We start from the raw sequence: 19,881 nt of genomic DNA, 5'->3' as shown, positions 1-19,881 counted from the left end.
TTGTTAATCTATCTGTCCGTCCGTCCGTCCATCCATCTATCTATCTATCTATCTATCTATCTATCTATCTATCTATCTATCTATCTATCTATCTATCCATCCATCCATCAATCCATCCATCCATCCATCCATCCCTCCCTCCCTACCTCCGTCTCATCTAACTGACCTGAAGTGAAGAGTTGAATTCATGGTACAGGTCCGCATCTTCTGCAGACTCTGCTAACCTCTGGTAAAATACAGGTCAGATAATAGAATATTACATTTAAACTGGACATAGGACATACAACAGCAAAGACTAGAGGGTCTACACTTTCAGTGTAATTTTGAAACAACAACAAAACTGGGTTTTATGCCCACAAAGTCTCAGTGCTAGTCAGGTTTTTCCTCTCACTTTAGTACTTTTTTGACATCACTATCAACATTTGAATAGGCTTTAAAAAATTTTTAAAAAGCTGTGTTTTCAGTGTACTTGAGTTAATTTAGAGTTAGTGGTTCAACCCAAACATTTTTCATTTATATTAGGGTAAACTGATGTCTCGTTTTAAACAAAAGGTAACCTAGATAAATTATTTTTTTCACTTGTGGTCTTTAGCCTATTTTGTGCCAATACAGCAAAAATCTGTAGTCTTTAGGAAAGATATTCCATGCGAGCCTCTGTGTTTTCCAATACTTTGATAGCTTTTATGACCTTTTGGGTGATGCATACATTTCACTTTATTTAGTTGGTTAAATTATACCAAAGCAAACCACACCTTTCTAAAGGTTCAATAGTTCAAATGATAATAGTTCAAAGCTGCTTTTCTCTTTTTATTTTAGAGTTAGTTTACTGAGATTTTTGGCCAAAAAAACAATATGTAAAAGGTAAATGTCTTGACATTTTTAACAGATGTTATGTTAAAGAACTGAAAATGTAGCAGGTATTATCTCTACAGCAATAGAACCTCCTGCACACATCTACACACAGTGATGTCTGAGCCCAAAAACATTGACTGATTGATTGATTCATCTAGTATCTCATTAATTCATTTAGTACTTATTTATACATTCAGATTAGAGGGGATTTACCTTTACAGACTTCATCTTACTCCCCAACATTTGTTCAATGTCCCCAGAGTAGTCCCTCAGTAATTCACTTCCATCCAAATCAATAATCCTAACAATAGACCCCACATCCTGTAGTTTCTGAAATGAAAAGGAGGAGTTAGTTTAAAGTTACATAGTTTGCAGTTACATTAGTTTAATCATGAGGTCAGCAAAGATAGATTCGCTAGTAAATTCACATAAGATAAAGATACAACAGCTATTGATATTACACATTTCAAAGATAAAATAACCTAGCACCTTTAGATTTCAATAATAATAATAATAATAATAATAATAATTAAAAGAACACCATTCACCAATCAGAAAACAAGCAAGCGAGAACTTGGCTTTCAGTTTTTGCAATTTTTATCTTAAATCGTCCTGACTACCACTAGTTCAAATTTGTCCTTTGTGGAGGACATTTATAAACCTGAATATCTCCTATCCACTGAATATTTCTCAGTTAACTCCTTTTGATTTCTACAAAGGAGATTTAGGGCTTTTCAATGATACCAAATGTGAAGGGTTGGGCCTTTGGTACATAACTCTTCCTCACTCAGAAAGATGGTGTCCATCAGTTCAAGCACATTTTATGTGAAGAGGAAAAGTTTATATAGCGGCAATTAACAAAACACGTCAATTCAAGGCACATTATAGTTCAACAGAAAGTATTTGCCAAATATATATACTTTTTTAGCAAATTTAGGCTTTAAAGTGTCTTAACAACACATTGAAACATATTTTGAATAATTTTAAATGTCTTTTAACATAGTATTGAAAAAAAATGTCCTCCGTATTGGACATTTGAAGTTATTTCTGCCATTGTGTGTGTTTCTTATTAAATGATAAGAAAGGGTTTTATTCTCAGAAGCAGAGTGAATTTTTTTGCTGCAGATTGTAGATGATACTGAGTTGTCTGATGAAGAAGCTCAAGATCCAATGTTTGAGGGAGAACCAGAGGAAGATGAGTCAGAGAGTTCTGAGGATGAAATTCAGACAGAGCAAGCAGATGCCCTGTCTGAATCTCCTGAACTTGCTGTAATAGAGTGGTTGGACAACAAGCCAGTTGTCATGGCATCCTCTGCCTATGGCATTGAATCTCAGGAGACATGCAGAAGATGGTCCAAGAAGCAAAAAGCATTTGTCCAGGTGTCAGTGCCGCTGGTAGGGGCTCAGTACAACAAAAACATGGGTGGTGAGGACTTGGTTGACCGATTGAGGAGTTTCTACAGGCTGGCATCTCACACTCTAAAGTGGAAAATGAGTGCAATTTTCAATTTTTTTGGCCTGGCGATCGCCGTTTCATGGCTTCAGTGCAAGAGTGACTGCCATATTCTGAGGAAGAAACCAAAGAAGTTCCTTGGCTTCAAACTACTCCTCGGTGAAGAGATGATTACTCAGGCCCAAACTGGAATCACAATAACAAGTGACAGCGAAGATGACTATACTCTTCCTAACATCCTGCTGCACAGCAAAACATATGTGATGTGCAAGAAGTACACGGTATTCCTGTGTGTTTTAATGAAGGGAAATCACTTTTTGAAGTATTATACTAAATAAACTCAGCAAAACTAAACTAAAATGATGATGGAGAGTTATGGAGAGTGATGATGTTAAATTCACTGCTGTGTTGAAGTTTCAAAGTTATTCTTTCTGAGTAACTCGTTGCAATCGAGGCTCAGTTTGGAGTGTGGAGTTCCGATGTCCACTGTAGTAAACATGTGATATCGAAATATCTAATAACGTTTTCAGCTTTCTAAGTGACTCACAAAGACAGCAGATTTGTAAAAAATAAAAAACATAAAAAAAATATATGTATTTGGACAATATTTTTTCCTGGTAGCACATTTTTCTCTCTAGATGTAACCTACACATCTTGACACTACAAAGGTTTAGTTTTTGTGTGTTGTTTTAATATAGCTCTTGGGATAGGTGTTCCAGAGCTAGATGATGGCAGAACAGATTTGCTTTCACAAGCAGACCATTATGATATTTTTGTGGTGAAGTTCCACTTAGTACTTATATATAAAGTTCTATTTAAACATATTTAGGGAGGGAAATCATATATAATGGAAGAAGTACAATAACTCCTAGAAGTCTGCTTTCACACATGTATGAGATGAGAGGAACATAAAACATAACAGCAAAAAGGAGACAACTGACAACCAAAGTGAACATCAAAAATAGCTTAACGAGCAGCGGGCATCCCATAGATATCCATGTAAGTGGAAGAAAACACCTGTCCTGATATATAGAAACCTCAATATTACTGAGATTTCTATATATCTGTAGCTGCAGCTTAGTATTTAGTATTAATTTGTATCCGGGAACACCTGGATTGTGTATTGTTGATTGGTATGGCATTGTCCATAACTTTACAAGCACCATGGGGAGTGGCAGCCTAGTGGTTAGGGCATAGGGCTTTCAATCCTGAGATTGTGAGTTTGATCCCCCACTCCCACAGACTGCCACTCTGGGTCCCTGAGCAAGACCCTTAACCTCACACTGCTCCCCGGGCGCCTCACAATGGCAGCTCACTGCTCCCCAAGGGGATGGGTTAAATGCAGAGAAGTAATTTCCCTCTGGGATTATTAGAGTATATCAAAATAAAAAAAAATAAAAAAACCAAAAGACTTATCAAAGTATAAAAAATTAAGGGTTAAAAGTGACAAAATGAAATAAGGACATATATACTGACTTTATTATTAAATAAATGTACCATTAAAGTTTACGAAAATATATGAATACACTACTTGTTTATTATGATACATAATTAAATAAATAAATGTACCATGAAATGCACACTCAACACTAAAGTCTAGCATTAAAAGCTTAAACATATTTGAATTAATTTAATTATTTTAATTAATATAAAATACATATAATTATATGCCTCTGTTTTTATTTAGTATGTCTTTAGTGTAGTAGACCTATAATGAAACAAACAAAACTGTCATGAAGTGGGATTGGTGCCTTAATGTCAGATTGGCTGTTTTACAGAGGATCACAAGACAACTTTTCCCTAACTTACTGTGCCTCTTAGGTGAGTTTTTAATAATTTTATTTACTCTAGGTTAGCAAGCCTAATTTCTTTTTTTTTTCTTCTTCTTCTAAATATTTCTAACATCACTAGAGAGCATGAGCCAGTGTCAGTTAACAGGCAGTCTGCTTCCTATTAACAAAGATAATGTTTTAAAGCTCCAATAGCCCACAATTGATTAAAGGCACACTGTGAAACGTTTGGCCAGTAGCAGTGTTAGAACTGTAACTTTCACATCTAGTGGCCAGCACCACAGCACTGTTGCAAAAGTCAACAAACAGTCAGCCAGCCAGCCTTCTGTGTCTTTTGATTGGGGGTGCTAGGCATCTAGGCTCAGCTCAAAGGGTGTGAGAAATGCTGATGCTCTCTGGAGAGCACTGACGGGGCAGGCCGGACCGCACTGTGCGGCGCTCAGGACCAGAGGTGGGGCTCGACCGAAGAGCTACTGGGTCGGACGGGGTCCTCAGTTTGCTTGTGTTTGCAGCTTTCTCTGCCTGTATTTTGCTTCTACTAAACATCGAAAATAATAGCAAGGATATATGACTATATACTAGGAGCAAAGTGTTATCTTACCAGTCTAATAATAAAGTTGTTTAAAGAGAATCAGTTTTACATACGGCTTCTTCTTTCACCCTGCTAAAACAAACAAACTCCTTTCCAAGATCATCTCTTGTTTTTCCTGGCACACAATCCCTTTCCCGTTTTCTCTTTTTAGTCTCCTGATAAGGTTTAAACTTTTTCCTTGCCTCAGCCATGACCAGGAGTCGAGCAGGCGGAAAATAGTAGAGCAAAAGCCTTAGCTCCATGACTATATAAGAGCCTGTGGCCATAAAGTTCTTCCCGGTCACATTAACTGGACAACGACTGTACGTCTTCGCCTAACTTAATAGTCGGCATTTCAAGAGGGGAGCCCTGCTTGTAGCATTGATAGTGTCAAGCGTTTGTTATTGAACTGAGGAATCATTTATAATAACTCATATGCATAAACTCTTTAGGTCACAGAGTTTGCGGTGTGCCTTTACGGAACAATTACATTTTTGAAGAGTACCTGTATATATCCCCATGAGATAGCTTTGACCCTCTTCTAGCCCCAAACCCTCAACAATAATACTCTAGCACTGCCACTGGGGACTGCTAGAATATCTCAAGAATCTACTCTGAAGGTCTCATGACAACATATACCCTACAGTTATCTTGAAAGTTCTTACCTTCACAATGAACTTAACTAAACTGCCCTCTGTAGTTGTGTACCTTGAAAAATCTAGCTATAACCTTTTTTTTCACACCAGATTTTGCATCTCAATCAAAAAAGGTTCAAAATCTTTCTTTAGGGTGATTCAGATGTTTTTTGTAGCACTACTTCTACAATCTGATTTGCATAGTGCAGATTTAAGCATTTTGAAAAACAAATCAGCAAATGAATAGTAAAATTTATGTTGATTTCTTTGTATATTAAATTCTTATCTTTGTTTAAATGGTTTTGTCTTATTAACAATTATTTTGGAAACTTTTGTAATCTTTCTATAAGGGCTAAAACCTGATACAAATAGGTCAATTTAAACTGTTATATTTTACCTTCTGAAGTAACATAGAGCCAGAGTATTTGGTTGTAAACTCTCGGAGCTGAACAGAGAACACTGATGCCCACTGCTGCACCCTGGGAAAAAACAGACATGCAGTGAGAAAGTTAATATCATTAAATAGTTCATGTGTGGAATTAATTCTGTTGATGCTTTCTGTTAACCCAAGTTAATACAACGTCATCTTAAGGGAGTCATTTCAAACAGATGGGTTTAAAAGTTATCTCCATAATCAACTTCATACAGATTGCATTGAGTCATGCAGAATTTACTTCTCCTAGATCAGCATGTAGCAAAGTGGACAGTTTTTTTATTGTCTCATTCACTTTGCAATAGTCTCTCATACAGAGCTTGCATGTAATGGATAGGAATACTCACTCTAAACCGGAATAATCCTTTAGCATCATCATAATACCCATCAGACAAATTTTTTGAATTGTATTTACATGTAACCTATTGCAACTTTTTTGAAAAAAAATATGTTTGAGTAAATATGTAAATTCTCAGGGAGTATGGAATAGGGAAGTAAATACAATAATTATTCTTTGAAATTAAAGTACACGATTGCCTTTAAATAATTCAGTATATACTTTGTAGAAAGGACTGCCAAATATAAAGAGAAAGGAAAAGAACACATTTACCATCACAACTACTAATTCAATTTATTTTACTTTATTTATATAATTCCAATTCACAATTTGTTCTAAATACACTTTACAGTAGAAGTAAATTTAATTGTTGAATGATTCTAAGTATTTAACCCTCCTGGCTTGTAACAACAATAAATAGACGCTGAATTATGCTGCTTGTTTTGCACCACTATCCTATACGGCTTAATCCTTTATAGGGCAAGATACTGTTTTTGATCACTTGTATACTCATTAAAAATGGTGTCCCCCTTTCCGTCAATCAGGTCTAGAAGCACAAGATCTATATCCAGCCATTCAGCAAAAATACTGCTACATGGCTGTACATCTTATTTTGGTGTTTGACCAATTAGATGAGCCCTTGAATGATATATTAATTACCTACTAAGAAAAAAAGATTAAAAAGCTAATTAAAAAGTTAAAAAGTAAAGTTAAAAAGTTAATAAGCATACTTAACAATTATATTTAGGTTTATAAACTAAAAATGTGTTTCTTTCACTCTCAGAGTGTTTTTTTTTATGAATTTCTTATAGAAGTACTTTTGTTATTTTTCTTAATACAGTCGTAGAAGTTGGCATTTCTTGTAATTACATTGACATTATTTTTCCCGTATTTTTTTTAATGTTATAAAGGCTTTGGATTCCAATAACACCATTGGCTTGAAATGTCGTTGATTTTAAATGCATTTCACTGAGTGCCCTACAAAGGGTTAAACCTCTAACAACAGTAAACAGAGAAATTTAGAAACATTTAGGAAGCTGCAGTTTAGCCTATGGCCATCTGTCATGGCTTCCTTAAGTTTGAACAGAAAGAGCATATACAAGAAAACAGAAAACCAATAATACAGAAGGACTACCAATGTTAAAAAACAAAAAAGAATTTCCCTGACATGCAAAGAAATTACTGTCTACTAATTTAGAATGTTTTTTTTTTTTTTATTGTAGTAACAAAGTTTACCCTGACCGCAACAATAAGATAATGTTACGGAGGTACCCTGACTTGACAGAAAAAAAAAATCTCTAATTTCTTAATTTTTATTAGGTTTTCATAAAAAGATTAAATACCCTTCTAAATAGTCAGTTGAAAAGTCTTAAATTGCATGACATTTATCAAACCCTTCCTAAAATTGCTGACAAGCTTTTCATGTCTTTTGGACCATTCATCTTTTGCAATAAGTAACAGGTCTTCAAGGCTTACTATGATATTCATCTTTACCTACCTCAGCAGATTAGATATCAGTAATATTACTTCTAGACAAAGAAACATATTTTACAAATGGCAGTTGTCTAAATTTCCAGGGTTATACTGTTCCTAATCTAGATCCTAATTTTGACCCTAGCAAATCCTTTATGTATTGTTGTCTTCTTATTGTGACCATAAGAGGAAACTAGCACCTTGGATGACAAAGGCAAAGAGGTACTTACGTCTCTGGTGGGATCTTCATTTGAGCTTCAACCATAATCCACAAGCAGAAATATCCCAGAATCTTCAATAGGTTCTTCATTCCCAATGTTCTTGAATTGGTGTTTTCCCAAAGTTATTCCTCGTTCAGGGCAGTTTTGTTAAATGTGTGCAGGGGTTTAAAGTTTGAACGGATGGCCATATGCTCTAAAGTAATGGCTTTCTCATACTTGCAACACAAAGAAGATGCCAATTTTTCTCTTGGTTAACTTTTGACCCTTTACCATTCCGTAGAGTCTTGGTAAATTTGTTCTTTAAGTGGCATCTTCTCAAGCCTTTGATCCTTCTCAGGAATCCTCCCACCAGTCCGTTAAGATTTCATAGACATTTGCACAGAAATTAATGGAAAGGAAAATCCTTTCCCAACTAGTTAAATACACAATCAATAATGTGGAGAAATGCAGATTTGTATTTGTAAATAGCTCCTTTAGTTTTATTCCCAATCATAGTGGCTTCTGCTCCTATCCAAAGATGCCCAGTTTGAAAGATAGCTCATTTGGATCAAACTATGCTCCAATATGCAAGAGACGGGTAGAGAAAGAGAGAGAAGGAGATTGAGAAATAAAGGTGGGAAGGGGAGGGGATTGGTGTAGGGGATTGGAAGAAGGCTCTGTTTTATCTAAGAGGATTAGAGAGATTGCCAGGGATAGACTCTCAGGCAGCCAATCAGAGCTGTAAGAAAAGAGCTGCAAGACAGTGTGCTAACACACTGACACACTCAGGCAATTATTTAATTATTAGCAGAAACACCACTTGATTTCCTGTGTCTTGCTAGGCTGTTGAATGCTTAGAAGGATGTTTGACACCTAGGCAATTAAGTGTTATATTAAACAGGAACTCACTTTAAAATATGTCGCTATATACTGATGTGAAATGAAACAAAAGTGCACCTCTGTCATTACTCAACAAATATTTGTCTGGTTGTGTCAATTTTAAAATATTCAAATGATTCATGAATTTGTGTAGAATTCGCTTTATTGCAATTTAAATATTCCATTTTACATCAAAACAAAGCAATATATTTTATTCATATGTATTTATATATCTATCTAAAAGAAAAGTCAGCCAAAAGTTCTCAATGACTACAGTCCTGTTGGCCTGACATCCCACACCATGAACGTCCTAGATGGACATCTTTTGGTTCACCTGAGCTAGAAAACAAGAGGCAATCAGGACCCCTGCAGTTTACTTATTACTGTGTAGTTGAAATTGAAAATGCCATCATACCCTTAGTTGAACCAACCAAATGTCTCTGTGAAAAAACGTATGGATAATTAGGCATATTCATATTTGCCTAAATCAAAATCTACCTGGCAAACACCCCAGTTTGTTAGTCTGAAGGGTCACTCTTGTAGTCGGAAAAGGGACAGTGCCCTAATTTATATATAGTTTTTATTGCTCTATTTGGTGGTGGTGGAAGCAATAAAAATATGCATAAGTTTAAATAACTATTAAAATGACATTATTTATTTAGGATATAAAATGTTTATTTATTTAATGTATGCATCGCAAGTGACATTTTATTTTTTAGATTTACATCACAAATTTTCCACTGTGCAAGTTTTTACGGGATATGCAGCAGTTGTGATTTTCCATACCTGCACCAGTTGTAATTGGTCACATTTATAGACTTCTGCTACTGTTGTCAGAACAACTCCAGCAGAAGTCTGAGGGGAACTCTATGGGCAGAAGCTGCAGGAAAGAAGCTGAGCAGGCTGATGAGCAGAATCCAGCAGATGAAGAGGAACAGAAGTATTTGTAGGGAGAATCCAGAACCAGAGTTGTAGTAGGAGCAGTTTTCCAGGCCAGAAGATCAGAAGTCTAAAGAGGAGGCAAAGGGATATCCAAGCTAGGGTCAGAAGACAGGTCCAAGGTAGTTAGCAGGCAGAATCCTGGTAACAGTCCGACAACAGATCAGAACAGGCAGAACAGGGGCAACCAAAACTCAGAAGTGAAGGGACAGAAACTAGTCAGAATCAGGATCTCAGAAAGTCATAGATTCCTAGAAAACACCCACACTCAGTTTGAATAATCTGGCACTGATGGTTGGAAAACAGGCAGCATAAATAAGAGCTGGAACAGATGGTTCAGATGAGCAGTAATGAGGAACCGGGCAGATTTAGACAGGTGAATGGAATGAGCAATTAAACCAACCATCAGCATCAAGATCATGACAACTGTGACATGCCTAGACTTGAGTAAAAATATAATTGTCAAAAGCTTCCTTAAACAGTTGAGACTGTACAGTAGGATTGTCTATTTGTTTAGCTACACCCATCTGATCCTGATGTTGGAGTTGAGGATACACCAGGTGGCCATGTCAGCAAAACAGAAACAAATTTAACGATACATATGGTAAAGGTCTTAAATATTACTTCATCTTGCAAAGACAACAAATCCCTGACAGAAAATGCTGAGTTTTTTGTGCCATTAGAGCTATGACTGCCTCAACAGAGAGCAGACGTTTTGCAGGTCAGAGCGATCCAATGTTGTGTTCCTCAGATGAAGCTGCCTTACTCTTTATACATAAAAGTCACAGAGCCGCTTTTTTAACCCAGGAAGGAGAGAAAAATTTAAGCACTTTCTACCTGCAGAGCAGCAAGCAGTCTGATAAACTTTAAAGATGCAGCTAACCCTATCTCACTAGAGATTTTGGAGAAAAAGGTGAATGAGTATGTTTTCAGCACGACATGAGATGTCTTTTCCCTAACCACAAGGTTCCAGTCAGGGTGTTTCTGCCAACCATTCCACAGGGGAGAGTTTCAGAGAGGAGGGACTGGGAGCTGTTGGACCTAGGTCACGTTTATTTGGTCACCTTCCAGTACCTGTCAGACCAATCCAATCCTATCCAATCTTATTTGTTAAGCAATTATAAAACAACCACAGCCGTTCAAAGTGCTGCACAGAAATTTAAATAAAACATAAAAAGACAGTAAAAGACAAAACAGCTCATGCCTTCTTCTTTCTGGTTTTATTGATATACAACAGATGTCACATAAAGTGGTGTGTTTTTCACACATTTTCAACACATTTTTGTAATCCATGGTGTGTATGAAGTAAGATTCTCTGGAGGCTCTGTGCCGGAGCCACTGGTAATGTTTAGTATGTAAAATGCAATTCACAGTGTGCATATGTAATGTTTAACTTTGAAACCTCAGTGGATCCACTTTTCTCTTTAGGCACTGACTTCCTGCCTGAACAATCCACTGTACTCCATATTGACGCGGAGTTTAAGCATCAAGTGTGAAAAATAGACCAGCCGCAGAATTTTGAGATGCATGAAAGGGCCGATGTTTCAGAAACACTCTGCGGCATGTCGGGTAAAACCACTCTGACTAACTGGAGCGGCTGTGATTGTTGATATCAAATGTCAGTGATTTAACAGGAGTGATTCCCACCTGCAGTCACACACCTGCAACAGAGTTTATTTAGGGAAGTGGCTCCTATTTGACTTGCCNGTGGCCCGGCCATCGCTAGCACACTCAGTGCTTGGAGTAGGGATGTTAGGGTCCAACTGAGACCTGGGTTGTGATTCCTTTCATATATGGCTTCGGGGTCATCATGCAATCCGGGAGTGGGCCATATCTCCCATAGTGAAACACCGAGCGAAGTTAGAAAAAGAACGTTGGGTTACTTAACGTAATCCCTGGTTCTTTGATAACAGAGTGAGGTGTTTCACCAACACATCCCTTCTTGCATGGGCACGGAAAGAAACCTGTCTAGAATGAGTTGAGGCGGGTAGGTTGGCCGTGATCTAGCTGGTGGGTGGAGCCACGGACACGGCTCAACCTGTCTGTCTCAGACAGACGTGATGTCATTGGAGCTTCCGTAGTTGGTCACGCCAAGGCGATTCCCATAGTGAAACACCTCACTCTGTTATCAAAGAACCAGGGATTACGTTAAGTAACCCAACGAAATCAAATGTCAGTGATTTAACAGGAGTGATTCCCACCTGCAGTCACACACCTGCAACAGAGTTTATTTAGGGAAGTGGCTCCTATTTGACTTGCCATTGCCAGTAGCAGACAATCGCATAAAGCTAGACACATCATTTCTCAGCTATCTAAGGAAAACCAGTTGATTGCATTGACTCGAAGGCAATCCCTCCCAGGTCTTTAATGTGGACCCTGCGCAGGAACGCGTAAACAGAGGATTAATGCTTGGGGGAAGTGTTCAGGGGCCGGATTTTTGTCTTGAAGTACATCAGCTCCTCCTCTGTCACCACCTTAGCTGCTGTCACACTCCAGGAACCAGGGCAGATGATTGGCTCTGCAGAGATGAATGGCTGTCATTTTTCTTCTATTAAGGAACTGTTTAGCAGGTCAGCAGCTAAAATCACATCTCCGCTACTTCAATGAACACAAACTGTTTCAGATTTTTCCATAGGGAAGACAGCTGCAGAAAGCGGTCATTTTCACAAAGCTAGTTTAACAACCTAGTAATAATTGATCTAGCTTGATCTAGCTAAGTAGGGAACTTTGAGTTTTTGGTTTCATAACAACCAGGTCATATCCATTTTGAATGGAAATGACCTGAATCTTACCAGCATGTTCAGTAAAACTAGTACATATCAAAACTGCTTCCATGGCCTGATTTGACCATGACAACAATGCAGGTTTATTGTTTATTGACAGCAGGGGGAAATTAGGGTCTAAAAACGTTGTTCTATTTGATATAACCTGTGCACCTTTTAATGGGGTTCATACTCATGTTGATTCTGTCTTCTTTTACACAGTAAATACTAAGTGACTTTTTGCAGCCGCTTGTGATGTTCGCACCCCAATAGTCATTATTCGCGGTTGAATGGCTTCAGATTTTCCCAGTTGGCTCAATAGGTTGATATCACCGAGTGAATCCTAATCCTAAGCCTAAAGTAATTCCATTTACCCCTGTAGAATTAATTAATCTATTTATGTGTAATCTAAAAAAAAAATAAAAAAATATTGTTCTATAAAAATCTCTCTGTGAAAAAAGTGCCAATTTTTCCTTAATAACATCCTCTTCAAACGGATATCTAATGTTTGTTTTGAAAACCTAATGTGTCCGACAGACTAAGTAAACGATTATTTCTTTGGTGCACAGAACTTCGACAGCAATCATTCTAAAACAGTAAATAAAACAATGTGATTGGATCTAAGGAGAGTCAGAGGACACTGAGTTTACTGGACAAAACCTGCTCCCAACCAGGTTAGCTCTGGGGAGAATGTTATTGAAACTGAATTTGAGTAAACTCTCCTTGTGAAATTCAATTTCCCATATTTCAGGTTTAGAACTTTGACAACTTTTAATGTTATTTTATATACACAGTGTAAGCAAAATGAAATTTCGTTTTGTAAAGCTTTACAACATTTCCAATAAATAAAGTGTGTAAAGTGTGATCAAATGTAAAAACTGTTGGAGAAAAGACATGGTGCAAAAACGCATTGACATGGAAGTTCACAGCATAAAATATATATGGTGCAAATATGCAGTATTTTGGTTTGGTGTTATCAGTGTGATGCAGAGTCTGTGACATGATTTAGAGTTTTCTCAGCAGTTCAGATGTCTGATGGCAGTGGGGACGAAGCTGTTGTGGAATCTGCTGGACCTACATCGAATGCTGTGAAGCATTTTCCCGGAGGGCAGAAGGGAGAACAGTCCATGGTAGGGGTGTGAGGGTTCATTGATGATGTTACGGCTCGGGACACGCAACGCCGGGAAAAAATGTCCTTAGGGGAAGAGGAGCCGCGATGATCCTCTCTGCTGTTCTCACCACTCCTCCTCACTTTCTTCCAGTCTGAGGCACTGCAGCCTCCACACCACACAGTGAGACAGCTCGTCAGAATGCTCTCTATGGTGCTTCTGTAGAAGGTGGTGAGGATGGGTGGGGACAGGTGCGTTCTCGTCATCCTTCGCAGGAAGTACAAGCGCTCCAGTGAGGTGGTGTTTACAGTCCAGATGCACATCAGATGCTCTGCATTGTCTGTATAGTCCTGGTCATTGTCTCTGATGAGGCCCACCATTGTGGTGTCATCGTCAAACTTCACAACTTTATTGTTGGTGAACATGGGGGAACAGCCATGTGTCATCAGAGTGAGCAGCAGGGGGCTCAGGATGCAGCTCTGTGTTGTGCTAAAGGTGATGACATTAGAGATATTTTGTCCAACCCGGACTGATTGAGGTCTGTTTGTGAGGAAGTCTAGCAGCCAATTGCAAAGGGGTGAATTGTATTCCAGTTTTCCTACAGTATCAGATGCTGTGGGATGATAATGTTGAAAGCTGAACTGCAGTCCAGGAACAGCATCCACATATGTGTGTTCTTCTACTCCAGGTGTGCCAGGCTCATGTGAAGAGTACAGGGGATGGTGTCCTCAGTGGAGAGGTACTCTAGCCAAACTGGAACGGGTAGAACGTTGGGGGGAGACTGGAGATGATGTGTTAGCCTTTTGAAGCACTTCTTCATGATGGGAGTGAGTGTGACAGGGCCTAGTCATTGAGTGAGGTGACCTTAGGCTTCTTTGGGACTGGAAGGATGGTGGCATCTTAAAGCATGCTGCTACTATGGATTGGACAAGCGAGGTGTTGATGAACACCAGCCCATGTATGTTAACGGGACCTGGAGCCTTTCTTGGGTTGACTGTTCTCAGCATTTTCCACACTTAAGCAATGTCAGGGTTTTTATTGCTGAAGTACATCTTAGTGCCTCAAACCTTCCAAAGAATTAGTTTAGTTCATTTAGGAAGTCAGCTCAGCTGCATCCACCAGACGGGAGGGTGTGTTGTAGTCTGTGATTACTCATATGCCTTGCCACATCAGATCACTATTAGCGATGATCACCATCATTCTGTTTTAGATCACTATTGGTGTGTTTTAGATCCCTGTCGGTGTGTTACAGTGGATTTTTAAAAGAACTTACAGCAGCTCTGCCTGATTTATAAAATAGAAGGTGTAGAGAAGTGTAAATACTAAAGCAAGCTCTCACAAAAGGGGCAGGATTCTATCAAAGACTGCATTTTTTTTTCTGGACAGGTCGTACCAATAGTAATCTATCAAATCCACACGGTTCCAGCTTATTTTTTGATAGGATTGTCCTGTTGAATTAATTATTTGTGTAGTAGCAGCAATTATACACAATGTCATTGAAAGAGTTGTTATCTAGATTCACATCCTGTACCATGTCTTGACTTTTCTGACCTGTTCTCTTTGCCCTGAACACATTCTCTGCTGGATGGTGTTTGGTTCTCGGATAACCAGGCTTTGACTTTGGACCGGCTCCTGGATTCCATACTCTGGTTTTTCCCCTTTATCATTTTGCCTGTTTTTGCTCTCATGGATCTCTCCCTGGACAAACGTGTAACTGTCAAAGTAAGATTCCTCCAAACCAAACCTTGACGTTTGACAATTAAACAGGGGTTACACCGTTCCAGGGATAAAAACCTTGGTTGGACTGTTTGATCCCTGTATTTTTGCATGAAAATCATAAAAAACTAAAATCATTATAACTCTGAGAAAATAAAGAACATATGTTGATTAAAGACAGCTGGTGTCAGTGTCAAGATGAGGTGCTGAGCTCCTTTAGATTACAGCTTCTAACCACATTTATACATTCTTTGTTCCCACACATAATAGGCAAATCACAGCAATATGTAGCCTGCAGTGACTGCTTATTCTGTAACGCTGAAACGCTGTCGTTGAATCAGAAGCCCTGTGCTGTCGCCTCTCCTGTGTTCAAGGACTGCTGAAGTTATCAACGTTGCTGTCGGGCGCTTACATTAGAAAATCGTTGTCCTTATTTATACATGTTAAGTAACGGGTAATGGATCTGTTTAAAGTGTAATAATGATTAACTACTTACTGACTTCACAAACTACTTAGTTACAGAGCTAGTTACTGCAACAGTAACAGAATTACTGTAAAAGCTGATCTATACTCAGAAACCAGGTTGTCTCTGTGTGTGTCGCAATTGACATAGATGTGCCCCCATCCTTATGCAGACACTCTGGTGCGCCTTTTAGGCATTATTTAGTGACACGTTGGTCCCTATACTGGCAGTTTCACATTGTCTTCTCCTATTTAAGTTTTCAATACTTCTTTTTACGGGTGTGTGTGCATGATTTTAGCTGTGGGAGGGTGTTGTTTTATTGAATATATATACACGTCGAAATTCTTTCACTGATTTAAATCCCACCGCCTTTTGAGTGGTGGCAGTTGGTTAGTTTGGCACGTCCAACATTAGCACGCATAATCAATCACATCCACTAAAATAGCCAAAGTTTAATCAAAAGCGTCAAAGAAGATACGTCTGATTTCTGTGACCAGCCCAACACTTTTGAAACCAGTGTATAGTCTATGCTTTTACTAACATGATGCTAAGGCAATGCAAACAGATAACAGTTCATATGAAATATTAATGTTGGAATGAAACATCCTAAAAAACAAAAAAAATTATTTGGTTTTGATAAAAAATGTTATTGAATAAAAAGCTTTTAAATATGTTTTAAAAGTGCTTTAAATACTTGGAGAAAAATTGAGACTTTTGTATAAGAATCTAAACAATGCTTGATCATATATTGTTCTCTTTATGTTTATAATGTTTTTTTTATTTTTTTTTTATTATACATTTCTTTATTTTTTTGGACCCCTGGAAGAAAAGTGAAAGCTTGCTGTGATAATGGGGATTTTACTAATGAACAAAACAAAATAAACAGCTTCTTTAACAGAAGAAATGCAAATCTCCTAAGTATCACATCCAAAGTCTTTCTATTATGGCATTGAGGGGAGGAACATGGATCAAATAATAGTTCAACACTGCCTTCTAGTGACCAAATTATCATAACGCAACAAGTGACCTCATGCCTGCCCTCTGTTGAAAACTTGCTTCCATCCTCCAGAAATGGAGACAAAAGCTGCAATTAACCCTGATTTATTATAAGATTGAAACAGCAACTTTCTGAGATCAGATGGCATATTATCAGCCACAAAGAGTTTTGTTTTATGTCAGATTTTTTGAAACTTCTCTGCCTGATGTTAGTAGACCCAGACTGCTTTTCTTGTTGTTTTTTGTTTTGCAAGAGAATACCTGTAATTAAAATGTAACCGGCTTTGTGGAGGCCTAAAAAAAAAGTTTTTTTTTTAATATACGAAAACATACTGAATAGATTATTTTTTTCAAAATCGAAATATCTTTGAAATGTTTTACAATTACTCCCACAGTTCAAAAACAGTCATGTTTTTGGACTGTGGGAGGTTAATTGGTTTATTGGCTTCTCTAAATTCTCCTTAGGTTTGAGTGTGAATAAATGGTTGTTTGTGTCATGGACCGCGGACAGATGGACCCAGTATTCAAGGCGAGACAGTCAGTAGGAAAGTTCAAACGTTTATTAAATAAAACAAAATAAAAGCGGAGCTGTGGCTCGCGGACACTGCAAGCGGGGGGGGGCGGGGCACCGCCCAATCTTAGACACTCTAGGGAGGAAACACAGGTAAGTGACCAAGATCAACTGATTTATGATTATCTGGGTTGGTCACTTACCTGGTTTAACAGTCCAGACCAAGAATGTCCCCAGTGCTGCAGTCCCAGAGGTTATGCTGGAAGCCTATCCTGGTGAGGGATCCAGAACAGATAGGAACAGACGGAACAGGCAGAATCCAGATCAGGCAGGAACAGAAACAGGTGGCAGGATCCAGACTTCCAGGCATCCACAGGCTTCCAGGAGGACTTCCAGAGCGAAAGTGCGCATTCAGCGTCTGCTCTGCCGATAATGCAAGCGTAGAAGAAGAAATGTGCTGTTTACCTGTGCAAAGAAAGAAACAACGAAAGAAAAATGTCTGAGGACTTCAGTGTTGAGGAAGAGCATGAGTTCTTTGCCGAGCTGAATGCGCACTTTCGTCTGGTTTGGTCTGCAGCGGTTTCCGTAGACTCGTGAACGCGCTTTCAGGAAATCCTATACACTACTGTTTATGCTCTAAAAACACTCTAAATGACTTCGTTTCGAGGTGGACTTTTATGGACCTTTCTGTCTCGGGCGCCATAGACCTCCATTATTTGAATGTCAGCAGACAGCAAGAAGCCTCCCAGATCTCCAGATGCATTTGAGATATCAAAAAAGTACTCCAGAGTGTTCTTCAGCATGGGGGTGAGTAGAAAATGAAGGCTAATCATGTTTTGGGTGTACTATTCCTTTAAGGTACAAAATCCAGTCTTTTAGTATATTTAAGTCCTGTAGGTCTGCGTCTGTCACCTTGAACCCCAGTCGGCCTCTGCAGATGGCCACTCACACTGAGACTTGTTCTGCTGGTGGTTTCTTCCTGTTAAAAGGGAGTTTTTCCTCTCCACTGTCGCTACAAGCATGCTTAGTGTGAGGAATTACCTTTGAGTAGATGAGTCGATGCAATCAACTGGTTTTCCTTAGATAGAAAGCTTTAATCAATTTGACTATATGATCTTGTTGAATTATTAAGTTCCTTGAGATGACATGTGTTGTGAATTGGCGCTTTAAAAATAAACTAAATTGAATTTAATTGAATACTGTATATCAAACGGTGTGGTTTGAGCTATAGTATCTGACTATTTTCAATGAAAATTCTAAGATAAAAAACAAACAAAGTCCAAGAGGAGTAAAACCTGTGATTGGTAATTATCTAGTCCCCTATAAAACAACAAAAGTACACCTCCTTATTTTACTCATCAGAACAGATTTATAGACATGTCTTAATTCTCTTCACTGCATGCAACTTTTTTTAGGGACGGAGACCAAAATGGTTCAGGCAGCATGAAGACTAGTCCATTCCTTTTATATTTCTTGATTCAATATTAGTGAGATATATTTGTTTAGATAGCAAAACTACATTTTCAAAATGTTTTCACGATACCAACGGACACTTTATATTGGTGTGAATATTTCCCTGATATAATGTGGAAGCATGTGATTGTGTGCATCATAGATCAAAACCATAGTATTGGTCAATCAGGTCATTTAGTTTTTTTTTTTTTTTTTTTTTTTAGTGTCCTGTCTGGCGATGTGGCAATAAGAATAATTGTCTTGATGCCAAAAAGAGCCCAACAGATTTTTTATTTTCACAAGTGGAGCAGTATGGCAATAGTGGTTGTGAAGAGCCGAAGAGGCGCCCCTCCCATAGCACTGAGTCCAGCTCCGGGAGACCCAAAGCCCCAGGCGCCCAAAGGGACCCCAAGAGCGAAGGCACCAAGGAGGGGCCAGCCCCGGAAATCAGTCCCCCACCAAGGGAGGAGGAGAGACCGCCCCGAGGAAGCCCCCCAGCCGCAGCCATGCCGGCAGCCCGGGAAGCCGCGGGGACGAGTCCGCGGGCTCGGCCGGCCACCCTGAAGTAGGGCCGGGCACCGAACATCGGCCCCCCCACAACACCGACCGAAATGCCCACGGCCCCACAGAACATCGAAACACGCCCCGGCACCAAGCCCCTGCAACCGGCTGCAACACCCAATGCGACCACGCCACCCAGGAAAAACACACAGGTGGCCACGCCCACAGCCCGGGCCCACGCACATCCGCCGCGAACCAGCATCGCGGAACCCCCCCAAAACGCCCCCCAGGCCAAAAGCGAGGCCCCACCCCACCAAGACTGATGCTTACAGCGTGCAACGCAACACACCGTGCACAGAAACAACCCAAGAGCAGAAAGCCGCTCGGCGCCTGACTGCAAAAAGAGCAGACCGTAGCCGGCGCAACCCAAACCCCCCAGCACAACCGTCCCACACCGGATGCAGCAAGAGCAGCACAACCGCTCTGCCGCTCCAGCCCCCTGACGCGCGCCGGGCAGAGCCACTCCGCCCGCCACGCAGCCACACCCGCTGCGATCAGCGGGAACAAAGCACCTCCACCATGCCTCATAGCGGGAAAACACACCCGAAAACCCAGTTAGCGCAGCCAGCCCATCCACACCAGCCCCTCAACACTGGGGCCGCCCAGACCCCCACACACCAGCGGCGCGCCGCCAGCAGGACCCCCACCCAACGGGCCCGCCCGCCCCCCGAGAAAACAGGCATGCCAATCCCCCCAAAGAAAAACTGCCAAGCAAAAAGGCCCCCACAATGCAACAGTGAACACCAGAC

General features: G+C 39.6%; 2 protein-coding genes across 2 annotated transcripts in view; one reads left to right on the top strand and one right to left on the bottom strand.

The window, feature by feature from the left end:
* Positions 1-8,228, bottom strand: part of LOC107093595 (voltage-dependent calcium channel subunit alpha-2/delta-4-like) — a 58,551-nt gene extending 50,323 nt beyond the window's left edge. The window contains 4 exon segments of the mRNA XM_015388758.1: positions 167-226; positions 1,066-1,182; positions 5,699-5,780; positions 7,775-8,228. Coding sequence (XP_015244244.1) covers positions 167-226; positions 1,066-1,182; positions 5,699-5,780; positions 7,775-7,854 — 339 coding nt within the window. The 5' untranslated portion in view covers positions 7,855-8,228.
* A 10,849-nt stretch (positions 8,229-19,077) lies between these two features.
* LOC107093589 (serine/arginine repetitive matrix protein 1-like) overlaps positions 19,078-19,881 on the top strand; it is a 1,416-nt gene continuing 612 nt past the window's right edge. The window contains exons 1-2 of the mRNA XM_015388752.1: positions 19,078-19,136; positions 19,201-19,811. Of these exons, the coding sequence (XP_015244238.1) occupies positions 19,078-19,136; positions 19,201-19,811 (670 nt within the window). The remainder of the gene's footprint in view (positions 19,137-19,200; positions 19,812-19,881) is intronic.

The sequence above is a fragment of the Cyprinodon variegatus genome, unplaced genomic scaffold (genome assembly GCF_000732505.1).
Source record: "Cyprinodon variegatus isolate N-32 unplaced genomic scaffold, C_variegatus-1.0 Scaffold434, whole genome shotgun sequence".
Lineage (NCBI taxonomy): Eukaryota > Metazoa > Chordata > Actinopteri > Cyprinodontiformes > Cyprinodontidae > Cyprinodon > Cyprinodon variegatus.
This window is presented reverse-complemented; position numbering and strand designations above follow the sequence as displayed.